The sequence below is a fragment of the Lactuca saligna genome, chromosome 2 (genome assembly GCF_052625555.1).
Source record: "Lactuca saligna cultivar CGN05327 chromosome 2, ASM5262555v1, whole genome shotgun sequence".
NCBI classification, from domain to species: Eukaryota; Viridiplantae; Streptophyta; class Magnoliopsida; order Asterales; family Asteraceae; genus Lactuca; species Lactuca saligna.
Window position 1 is genome coordinate 45,084,893 of NC_136418.1, and position 12,914 is coordinate 45,097,806.

Below are 12,914 nucleotides of genomic sequence, written 5' to 3' on the forward strand. Positions count from 1 at the left end.
AGTATTTGGAAGGCGATAAACGAAAAAATATTTTACAACAGAAGGGTGTCCCCTACAATGGTTGCAGATATCATCAAGTCAACGATATTCTTATGGTTTAAACACATGAATGAAATGGGGGTTTAAATTGGATTGATTGAAGCATATGTCCATTTAGTTGCTTGTAACATTTTATTTTGAAAAAAAATTAATCAATTAAATATAAAGATGTGTATTTCATAATGTCACATTGGATGAAATTTTTAAGTCAACAAGAAGCCATGAAATAGGCATGGCATGTAAAAATAGCCAAAAGAAAACAAACATAAATAAGTTTAAGGACCTCTTGACGAAAAAATTGTTTTTGAAGTAAATAACACTAAGGCAACAATGTTGAAACAAGAAGTGATCTTCACCAAGAGACTTCTAGCCAACCAAGGACTACTAAAATTGAAGTCTCTTTCGCTTATGTGAACGAAGATGTTAGTTGTAGTTAATATGTTGTTTGACATTTTGTAATATAGTACAACGTATATTTGTGTCATGGCACGTATCATATTAGTTTGTAAAGTTTCATTTGTACTACAACCTCATATGCAACTTTATAGTCCACATGATCCCATACATTGTTCCTCTCTAAATAGGTGCTCTAACACACCATGTAATGTAGCACCTTGGTTTTCCGGTTGATGAAAAGTTGATTTGTTTTCCAAGTTTATTGTTCTTCATATTTCTTTAGGAACATTGGGTGTGGGCAACCAGATGTAACACCAATTTGGTGCCACCTCACATGCCACATAAGCAATGGTGTTATAACACCAAACAAGGAAATGGTTTTCATATTATAACAATGTTATAACACCAATATTTTCCATGTCATATTTTTAAAAAAAAAAAATTCGAGTTTGTTTTTTTTTCTTTTTCGTGTTTCTTTTTTTTAATTAATAAAACAAATATATTTTTATAAAACATAATATTTAAAAAACAAAAAAAAAAAGATATAATTTTTAAAAACTAAAATTAAGATTACAATAAAAAAAAATTAATTTTAAAACATAATATTTTTTCCTAGTCCTAATTAACCCAAATAACATTTAAATTAAATCTAAAACCATAACATTTTACTACTAATCCTAATTACCCCAAATATTTCTTCCGGATTTGATCATTCATCACATGTAGCACCGCTAGATCTTGAGGCGCCAAACCCTCCTAGCTAGTTTGAAGAATTCACAACTGTTGTGTCATTAGTTCTCTCTTTTTGCTTTTACTTCTCCCGTGCATGCCTTTCTAGGAACTCCAAGTGGAGATGTTTCAACTCATTTTTTTATTTTTGTAATAAATTGTGATCATCGAATTTCGCTTTCATTTCCGCCGTATCTCTTGCTTTCACATCAACTTCCTCTGCATGTCTTGCAGTGTGCATCGCTTTGTCGTCCGGGTGGTTGTCGTGGTGGAGAGATCTCCTCGATATCATCCAGAATCTCATTGGTGCCAGCTTTTGGGTCGATGTGAGTCTATGCGTCCGATACGTTGACCGAGCTCGAATTTCAAGACCTCTTGGATTGAACTTCCGAAAATGTAGGAGTTTTATTCCACCTTAGATCCACTCGCAGCAACTCCCATGATTTCTCGAACTCGAACAAATGTCTCATTTCGAATCGATATTGTTCTTTTGCAGATTTGAAAAAATCAAAGTCGTTTGCTCCGCTCTGCTGTTGCGACTGAAACCTTGTATAAATACCATTAAATTTTGTGTACTGCTTAGATACTTGACTCCATTTGTTGCTTAGCATGTCCGTATTGCGATATGGTTTTTTCCTCAACATAGCGTGAAATTTTTCGAGCACCGCCCCCTAATAAGCACCTTTCTTCATACCATTACCACATAGTTCGTCTTTTGAAGTACTATACTATGTCGCCATCAAAGCATATTCCTCCACCGGTATCCACAATTGTGGAACTTCCTCACTTTCCGTTTCAACCACTAAAGATTTCTCTTTCCCTTTTCCTCTCCTACTACCTCCTGTTTGCACTTCAACCGATGGTTGTGTTGGTGGTGGTTGTTGGGTGGTTGTTTGTGGCATTGATGCAAAAGTCAGGAAACAATTTTGTTGTAAATTTGGGTTTTATCCAAAAAGATTTTGTTGAAGGTAAGGTGTGTTAGGAAATTGCATTGGTGGTGAAGCGGGATTGAAAGTGGCTCCTTGGTATGAGATTTGTGGTGATCCTTGAGATGATAAAATGTTGAAATAATTTTCGTAACCAACAAATCCAAGAGGTGAAGTTCTGTTTGGTTGTGTGTTTCGGTTTGATGGAGGGGTGTCCGGGTTTTGATCCATTTTTTTGGTTGGAGAAAGTATGAGATTTTATAAAATATAGAGAGAAAGAGAAAAAGGTGAAAAAATGGGTTAATATGTTGTATTTATAGTAAAAAAATAAAAAATAAATTTTTTTATTACAATTTGACCATTTGACAACAGTCTAATGTTCAAACGGTTCATTTTGGGCTCGTTTCATCCGGTCAAGACTGCAACAAGAACCAACGCGGCCAGATACAACGAGATGGGGGGGGGGGGGGGGGGGGGGGGGTTCAGCTCGTTAGAACGGCGTTGTGACGCGTCCACGTAGGCAAAAACGTCATTAAGGCATCCCATACCGATTGCTCTAGGTGTTCATACTTGCTTTACATTATTATTGTTTATTTTGGTTATTGTAATTCAATCTTTTCTGCAACCAGCCTAGGGATCTTATTCTATCAAATAGTTCCTTCGGCCAAAAAATTAAGAGGAAATTCAAAATTGATAGTAGACAGTAAAAGAACCAAAACGAGACCAAAAAAGTAGGTTTAAGGACCCTCTATGAACATTGAACAAACACAACTTAACACCAAAATGGAACCCAGACACTAGTTGTAGTTATTCAACTTTGTTTCTTCCATATTTGAAGTTGCAATATCTATTCCTTAATGGAATTAATTTAATACATTTCTATTCATCTATAAATGTTATCTCAATTTGAATCAGATTTTAGGAGATTTTGAGGTTGGCATACCAACGTTGTTGCAAATTGTATTAAGATAGCGCCTACTCTCAATCATATTTTAATTTATTGTACAAATTAACCATGATTATTAAGGTCCCAATTTTACATTGGCATACCAACATTGTGCAAATTTCTCTTATCAAATCAACTAACAAAATTCTTGTTTGATTGATATCATTCAATTAAGCATTGTTCATGTTTAAATTTTTTTAGCACTTACGATTCCTTCTCATTTGACAAATATTCTAACATTTTTTTTTGACAACTTTCCTTGTTGAAACCCTTTATAGAAAGAGCAATAAAACACTCTTCCTTTTCATTCAACAATATAAATCATTTTCTATAAACTATAAAGAAATTAAAAGAAATAAAAAAAGTAACTATATATTATCGACAGGAAATAAAAAAAAGGACTGCTTGCTTTGCTTATCCTGCATCATCATAATAAGAACTACTAGAACGGGCTCTCAAGAGGCTCCTACAATAACAAATATTTTATGTCAACTATAAGAGTGTGTTCAAAGGGGTATAATAGTCATTTCACAGGGTTTTGAAAATTTTACCTCGTGATACAATGGAATACTTTGTTTTTCAACATCACGCATCATTTTCATGGTCATGCCATACCATTCATCTATCCAAGCAAAAATATTACGATGGCTTTCAAGAAACAATGCCCTTTCACCCTACAAATAAAATTCGTCCACAAAACCATAAATTTAATAAATACTAAAATAATAAAATGAAACATTAAGTTTTAACTATTTACAAATTTGCCCTCATTTACATTTTCCTTCCATTTTTCCAATGCCATTATCTTCTCAAAAAAGTGTCTCAAAAATGATAAAAAATAATAAAATGAAACTCCGCAACATTCTTTTCTACAACTTTTTGTAAATTTTATAAAGAGGTAAATGCAAGAGCTACCGATGTACTTTAATTTATTTAATAATAATATAGCATTCGAATTTCATTTTAAACTATACAATATACATCATTCTATTTTCAATTGATTTTTTTTATTCAGACATTACTTTGAAACATCTACACAATTATAGCATATTGTTACTTTTGATTTTTTTTCTTATTAGTCGTAATTAAAAAATCTAATCAATTATACCAATGAAAAATTGCATATAATTATACAACTTTTTCAAACTACATGTTGTAATTGGATAATATGGAAGTAGGATGCTACAATAAACAAATATACAAAAGTGTAATACTCTTTTCTTTCATTTCACCTTTTTACAAAAGCTATACTAATAAAGTAATAGTACAACTTTTTTTTAGGATAGTGTAATCATTGTAGACCCTTTAGACAACTTTACAAGTAGCCATTAGTGTGTGTATATATATATATATATATATATATATATATATATATATATATATATATATATATATATATATATATATATATATATATATAAATCGACAACTAAGCAATTTTCTTAAAACAAATATGAAATATATTATATAAAATTTTATATGTAGAAGATTAAGGCCAAAGAAATACCGCAATTAAAGCTTGTTCAAGTCGACTACCAAAACCCCAATATGGAGCATCTACGGTCACCAATTTGTATGCTGTCATAACGGGTTTACACTCATCCTGAAAATAAATCACCACCCCTTATATATATATATATATATATATATATATATATATATATATATATATATATATATATATATATATATATATATATATATATATATATATATATATATATATAGGGTTTAGGGTTTAGGCGTCATACTTCCATTTCTTTGGATTACAATATTGCACTTTCAATCTTTTTGTTATGCTACATTGTATGGGAACTTTCCGATAAAGTCCCAAAACTTTGGGTCAGTTTACGGTTTAATCCCAACATTTATTTTTTGAACAAAAAAAGTCCTGATTATCTAATTTTATACGCTAATCTGTCATTTTCTGTTGAAAAAAATAAGAACTGTTTTGTTAATTTGGGCAAAATGTAAAATAATCGGGACTTTTCTAGTCAAAAAATAAAAGTTGGGACTAAACCGTAAACCGGCCCAAAAAATACTGGGACTTTATCTCCAAAGTACTGCTTTTTATTTTAAATTTTTTTTTTCTTATTACAACATTATGTTTAAAAAACTATCCAATTAAATCGATTAGAATCGGGAAATCTCCTATCAAGTCTCAATATTTTGGGCTGGTTTACGGTTTAATCCCAATATTTTTTATTTTTTAAACAAAAAAGTCCCGATTATTTAATTTTATATGATAATCCGTCATTTTCTGTTGAAAAAAATAAGGAATATTTCATTAATTTTGGCAAAATATAAAATAATCAGAACTTTTATGTTCAAAAATTTGGGAATAAACCGTAAACTGACCCAAAATATTGGGACTTTATCCGAGAACTTTGCTATAATCGGTAGATTTACTTACACTACAACATTATAATAGGAAAGAATGAAAGTAAGATGCTATGATATACAAATCAATAAAAAAAAGTTATTAGAAAAATATGAGATTAAATAAAGAAGCAACCTGCCATCCTTGTAAGAGGGGCCCACGACCCGTTCTTGCAGATTGAAATTTTGAAAAGTCAACATTGTTACTACCAATTACATAACTCCAATAATCATCTGATGTTGAAGCAATATCAATGATTTCAACCTCCCTATTGGCTAACTTTTGTTTGTTTAAACCATGAACCTAAACAAACAAAAAAAAAAGTATGTTAGAAAGCAAAAAATAAAGTACATTGTGCATTATTCGCAATTTTTCCTAAATGAAAATTTTAAATAATTGAAGCACCTTTGATGAAGCATAAAACACAAAAATATGAAGAATTATTAATGAATTATATGTGACATATTAATATTATGCAACTTACATTTTCTGAGTGTCCATTGTCCGCTTTATGAATGGTTTCAACTGTTAATGTAAAACTTGAAAAATATGGACACTACAAAGAAAAAGCGTGAGAAAGTTAAAAAATAAAAATTCATATGAGACGAATAAAAGGTAAATTAAAAACTAAAGACAAAAGTTTATAGATTACCTTAATTACTGTCGACATCCCATGTAGTTTCATAAAACAAATAAGTATGTGATTAAAAAATTATTTTATAACTAAAAAAAAAAAAGTCAACTCAAGAAGTCAAACCTGTTTTGCATTTTGGGTAAGCGTTCCAAGCTTCCTCTTGCATTGTTAGAGCATCTGTTGGAGCAAAAGTACTAAGCCACGTAGGCGCCTTGCTGTATATTGAAAAAAATAGCATCGTATTTTACTTTTTAATTAATATAAACAAAAAAATTAAACGAATAATATACAATAAGAAGAAAACATTGACTTTTAATATCTGAAAGTTGCGATGTTTGACTTGACATAAAGTTTATACAAGTATTTGACACAACAAAATGGCTCATTGAATCAAGAAACTGGACCCAAGATCATATCTTTAATATAAATAAAAATCAAGTGAATAAGACCCAAGATCATATCTTCAGGGTTTTGATCGAAATCACCCAAAAAAATCAATTTTGAAAGGTAACTGTGGATTTCTTAAAATCGGACATTAATATTACCTTTGGAGACGATAAACTTTGGATGTGTATCTTCCCTTTCCAAATAAACCATCTTCAAAGTTTCTACTCTCTAAAACATCAACCCCTTCTGTGTTGTTAGTGTTCTGCTGCTGCATTTTCGTTACCATATACATCTGCGCTACCTGATACTGCAAATTCCGGAAAAAAAAAAACATTTTTTTATCTACTGAAACACGAAATTAGATACCATTTGATTTATGAATACGCTGCAATTTTGATGTATAAATACCTCCTCTAATGACAACGGCATCACAATCCGACTAACATCGAGGCAAGAAAGTTTGAGTTAAGAAAACACCCGAATAGATTGTTGTCATATAAGATGCATATAAACTGTTCGACGAAAGTACTATGAAAGAATATGATTATAATATAGTAATATTGAAGTAGTTAAAGAAGAAAACGAATATCATAGAGGGAAACATCGACTTTATTCTACGGCATATACTCACAAAACAATTTTCTTGGAAATTCCCCCAAAAAGTCGGACATTCATCTGGGTTATTCCCGTGATTGAATACTAATTACTAAGTTACTAAAACATATACGAAAAACAGGAAACCCATATCAAATTGCATTGGAATTAGGGAGAAGGATACAATTCTTTGATCAAAACCATGGCGTAGAGCGTTCTTGAACAAACAAATTGAACGATTTGGCACAGAAATTCAAGCGTTACTGGTAACAAATGAAAAACTGAAGAGGAATTTGAAGAGAAGGGCTTTTGGGGCGTTTAAAAGATAGGAAGAAATTAGGAAAAGATTGTGTGATATTTTGAGGGAAAATGTATCGAGAGTGTTTTTGGGTTTATGGGGTCAACAAAGATCGAAGCCACCATTGTTGCGTATGCGTGTCGTAGTTAAAGTCTCCGACTTTCAACTCTGGTCGACTTTCAGGGCGTTAAATTTTCCCCTTTGGAAATAACTAATATGTCCCATTCATTGTAGTTTCCTAAAACTGATGATATTAGTTTAAGAGGGAGTAAACAACACTCTAGGTTGCTCCAAATGTCGTTTTCTTAAAGAAATTATATTTATAATTCGAAATAATTTTATTAAATATTATGAATTTCAAAGAAGTTATTTAAAAAAGATTAACAGCAAAGTCAAAGTAATATTAAATTTAATTTAAAAGAAAAAATATATTTATAAAAAAACATAATAAACCTAATCAAACAAATTATGACACCAACATACAAAAACAACAACAATAAGGAAAGGCGAGTAGATGTCCAGAATCGAACATCCAACTAGAAGAGTTGAGTCACAAAATGATGTCCAGAGTCGAACATCCAACTAGAGGAGTTGAGTCACAAAATGACATATGTCTCAAAATCAATTATTAGTTGGCGATACTTAACCTAAAGGGAAGAGAGGCCACAAAGGACTTACGTGGATTCGATGAGGTGTCGACTACTTACTTGGTGCTAGTGCTAGAGATAAGGGGGTTGTCGAAGATAATGTTAACATGCAAGAGTAAATTATATATATATATATATATATATATATATATATATATATATATATAGAGAGAGAGAGAGAGAGAGAGAGAGGATGTGTGTGTGTGAGAGAGAGAGGGATGTTCGATTGAGAAAAAAAGGTTGAGAACATGAGAATTAATACGAGCCATCCATTTCGAAAAACAACTTGAAAACATTTAGTCGGGAACTATAAGCATAAAGTTTAATGAGTTCTCCAAGATACCACATCCTCCAATACACATATAATGTATACAAAAAATGGCCTGAGACCTTATGTCGTTTTGTCTAACTCACACCCTAGTGTCACGCCATCATCAATAGTTGACTTACAGCATGGCGCGATTCCATCATTAACAATGAGTGTTTAGGCTCATAGCCTAGCATTGTTCCACCATCAATCCCTCAAACATGATAGGTAAAAGCATCATATAATCAAGCAATCAACATACAAAAGATTATTCCAGTCCACTTGTATAATAACAATACACTAACAGTACACCTACATCCTATCATATAAAGGATATATATTGTCACGCATAATACAGTGAGAAAACTCACATGAATGAGGAGATGAAGGTCACACACACACACAAATCCTCAAGAATAAGTTACATAAACCATGTAAATCCAACAAAGACCAAAATCTCAGTTTAACAAAGTTTGACCAAAAGTGAAACTAGTCAAAAAGTCAATTATCAACGTCCATGTGCTGCGATCTGGCTCCTAGTTGCCTCGTGATCACTAGGCAATAAAATAGTAACGAACCAACTCCAAAACTCACGTCATGGCCTGTTGATACAAAAAGTGACCCTCTTTAGTTAAATGAACCGTATCCTAAAAGTGTTGGTGATACCGCAGTAGGAGTTGCCTATCGAAGTTGAAAAAAGCCTTTTGTGAACCGCAACCGCAACCTTTACTATAGAGATGAATGAATGAAGACTTGAAGTTACTTTACTGACATAGCGTATTTACTCTGTTTTGTCCAGTGAACCTTGCATGGTCACTACAGTCAGTAGAATAATATTTGTTTATTTGCAATGTAACTTTTCAGGACTCTATAAATAGAGTTTCCATCTTCATGTAATTTTACCCACTTCCAAATCTATCATTGAATTACAAAGATCATTCATCTCTATTCTATCTTAACTGATAATCAGAGTTCCTCTTCACTAAGTTAATCACATTTATTAACTTGTGTTTGCATGCAATCTTTTTTATGAATCAACTTAGTGTCTACTTGATATATCTTGATGTCATTTATATTTCCTTTATATTTCCGCAATCTAACAACTTCTAACTTATTATTGTTGAGCTAATGTCACAACTAGCCTTTTTGACTAGGAAATTTCGTCCTCAAGTAACCAAGGACTATTGTGAGACTTGTGTTAACACATCTAAGTGTACAATATGAGTTCCTAGTGAGCCATGTAGTGTTGGAATGCAAATCTCTCCAAGTGTGTGAAATCTCTCCCAAATCTCTCTAAGTATATGAAATCTCTACCAAATCTCTCCACGTATCTTAAATCTCTCTAAGTACCTTCCTCAGTCGAAAATAGCTCAAAATTGAAAGAGGAAACCCCAAAAGGACCCTCTTGGTCTGGAACCCTCTTGGTCCGGAACCCTCCTAGTCCGGAACCCTCTTAGTCCGAAATGCTTCCTAAGGAGCCAAGAGGACTCACAATCTCGGAACCCCCCCCCCCCCCCTTTGGAACCTCTGAAGTGACTCCAGAAGACTTAAGGCTTGCTCCGGAAGGACCTTGTACCGGTCAATTTCGCACCTCAGAATGCCTTGGTCTGGACAATCTCGCAGCTCCTGATGCTCCTTGATTTGCCTCGCTTCGGAAACCCCTGGCCGGACCGGACTTCGCATCTGACTCCGGAATTGTAGGGAGAGCCTCAGAATTTGATTATTTACTTCAGAACTTTGAGGATGACCCTAAAAGTTGAGAATGACCTTCGGAACTCCTAAAATGGCTCCGAAACTCACTTTTTGACTTCGGATTTTAGACCATTTCGCAACATTTCATCATTTTAAGGCATTTTGACGTTGGAAATCACACCAAACTCATTTTTCATACCTTAGACCCCTTAAACCCCTATTTTATGCCCAAATCAATTATTTTAAACGTATTTATATAAAATAATACCCAAGATATTTAGAGGATAAAGGGGTTTGACTTTATGATGTGATGCAAATTCCTCATTTCCCATGCAAATCTCGGTACACATGTATTACTCAAAGAAACTAAGCTTTACCCACCATCCCTCCATGCAAGTGTCAAGTCACTCCCTTATCTTTCCATTAGAATACGTGAACTCCTCTTCTCCCATTTCCCCTACTTCTCATTTTCATCTTCAGCAAACTCCTAAGAATATTCTCAACTCCTTCAAGCTCCAAGTTTCACCCCTTTAAGAAAAATTCCCAGATTTTTGTAAGTATTCATCTTCTTTGATTAGTGATTCTTCTCAATATTCCTAAGGCTTCATTATATTTACACAAGAATTATTCTTAGGATATTTCTAAGTTCAAAGAACCTTCCAAGTTTTGGAGCTTGGAAACTTCCTCACCTCTTTTCAAATCACCCAACAAACTACAAGGAATTGCTTCAAGCTTTACTTAAACAAGTTGTTAGATAGAATATTTTGGAAATTGATTAAACTATGGAAATAGTAATATTTTGGAATCACTGTTGGTCAAACATAAATATAAAGTTTATCTTGGAATACTATGTCATACTTATGACTTTTTATCAGATTAACAAACTATTTTGTGATTATTTATAAATATTTTAATATAAATAATTTTATCAAGAACAATATACGAAAATAGAGTTTTCATGACAAAAATATTTGAATGTCATAAACTACTGTCGTAAAACCTTTAGGAACATAAGTAATGTTCTGTATGCCATAAAACAGAAAATGCGTGTCATAACATGCGGTCATAAATTTACAAAAATTATAACTTGACACTTTTCTTTTGACTAATATGGGCCTGAGTCGACAATTCATAAAAAGGAAAGACCATATTTGCCAATTCTGAAGGGTCATTTTGACAAGAGTTCAAAATGGCTTATTTTTAAATAAACGAAATGGAACGAATATGAAGTACCCAATTAACAAGTACAAATAACGGTATGGAATGAGAACGATATTTCTATTCAAATGAGCACTAATATCATTATTTATCTAACAAATAATGAATCCCGAACGATTGCTCGAAAGGTTGTCAATATTATAGTCAGACAAATCTCAAAAGTACCTAAATATAAAAATATTAGTGTACGTCTAAAGTCCTGTAAGGAGTTATAGCCAGAGTCTCCTGGAGGGAGAGTGGGAATTTGTGTATAGATCTATACTGGGTTGACACCCCGCACCTTCGTTGTTCGCTACAGCTAGACCGGCCAATCTCTCACACCCCAAAATCGGAACGGCGGAAACGTTCGGGGGGTGGAGGACGTCATGTTTAGTATCACAAAACATGAATCATAGTAATCAAAGTAATAAACAACCATTTTATTAGACAGAAAGTGTTTACAATGTGTGTGTTCACAAAACATAGAATACATATGTAAATAACAAAACAAGACTTGGAGCAATTATGCTCCATCTTCTAAATTCCCAGCACGAGTACCCGTCTACTAGTTTCCTGAGAATACAAGTTATTTTGAAAGATTTGATCAACAATTAAGCTGGTGAATTCATAAAATTTTAGTAATGTAAATAAGTTGTAGAAAGCTTAGTATGTAACGCCCGTAGATCGGTGCTAGTCACTTTAGAGACAATGAGCGTCAAAAATGACTTTTTGATAGAACATTATTTAGAATAAATAATCTTAACCAAGTTAGTATATGTCACAAAGGTTTTGTACATATAAAGAACGCCAAAATCCGAGTTATAACGAAGAAGTTATGACCCGTCGAAGTTTTACGGCAAAACCGGCATGACATCGGGAATCGTAAAAAAGTGAATTTACGACAAAATACTTTCTAGCCTTAGAATCTAGACGAAAGTTGTAGTATATGTTAAACTGAGAGCGTGCATAAAAAGAATGTCCAAATCTGACTTCGTATGAGGAAGTTATGATTTTTCTAAGATTTAGCATATCAGTGCACAACCTGAAATTCGAATTTTAGATCGGTCAATTTTCAGTCAAAATAGTCTAAACGAGAAATGAAGATATCGTTAATAGGAGTTAAACGATAAAAAGACAGATGAAAACGGAGCTCGTAGGCGAAAGATATGGACGAAGCTTAGTCTCTACTCTTCGAGCGCAGCGAATTCGATACAGTTTTGCAATTCCGAGATAGAATGAGAATTAGCCAACCGTGTCTAAATTAAAGTTTTAGTACTCATAAATACCAACATGTGGATATAAATAACATCGAAAATGAAGCTCATATGCGAAAGATATGGACAAAGCTTAGTCTCTACTTTTCGAGCGCAACGAATTCGAATACACTTTTGTAAATCTGAGATACAATGAAAGTTGTATCTAAATGAAAGTTGTAGTACTCGTAAATAAAAACGAATTCGAATTAGCCGACGGGGTCTAAATGAAAGTTGTAGTACTCGTAAATAAAAACGCGTGGATATAAATAACATAGAAAACGGATCTCGTACATGGAAGATACGGACAAATCTTAGAGACTACTCTACGATAAAATCCCTATAAATAAAGGATGAATTCTTCATATTTTCTTCACACCATAACCTCTCTTTCTCTCCCTAACTTCTCTCTAGCCTCCTTAAACCCCTCCCAAGTCTAGGGAACCTCCCTAGCACGAGAAGGAAGCCCCAGAGCTCCCGACGGCTCCG

At 33.0% G+C, this 12,914-nt stretch overlaps 1 protein-coding gene across 1 annotated transcript; it reads right to left on the reverse strand.

Moving 5' to 3' along the window:
* Nucleotides 1-3,389: 3,389 nt before the first annotated feature.
* On the reverse strand, nucleotides 3,390-7,452 carry LOC145030917 (uncharacterized). Its single transcript, XM_078979366.1, has 10 exons — nucleotides 7,216-7,452; nucleotides 6,846-6,876; nucleotides 6,596-6,744; nucleotides 6,174-6,265; nucleotides 6,069-6,076; nucleotides 5,901-5,972; nucleotides 5,552-5,719; nucleotides 4,544-4,639; nucleotides 3,588-3,710; nucleotides 3,390-3,502 (listed from the first exon to the last, which is right to left on the reverse strand). The coding sequence occupies exons 1-10, from the start codon at nucleotides 7,233-7,235 to the stop codon at nucleotides 3,479-3,481; spliced, it is 783 nt and encodes a 260-aa protein (XP_078835492.1). The 5' UTR covers nucleotides 7,236-7,452; the 3' UTR covers nucleotides 3,390-3,478.
* Nucleotides 7,453-12,914: the final 5,462 nt, after the last annotated feature.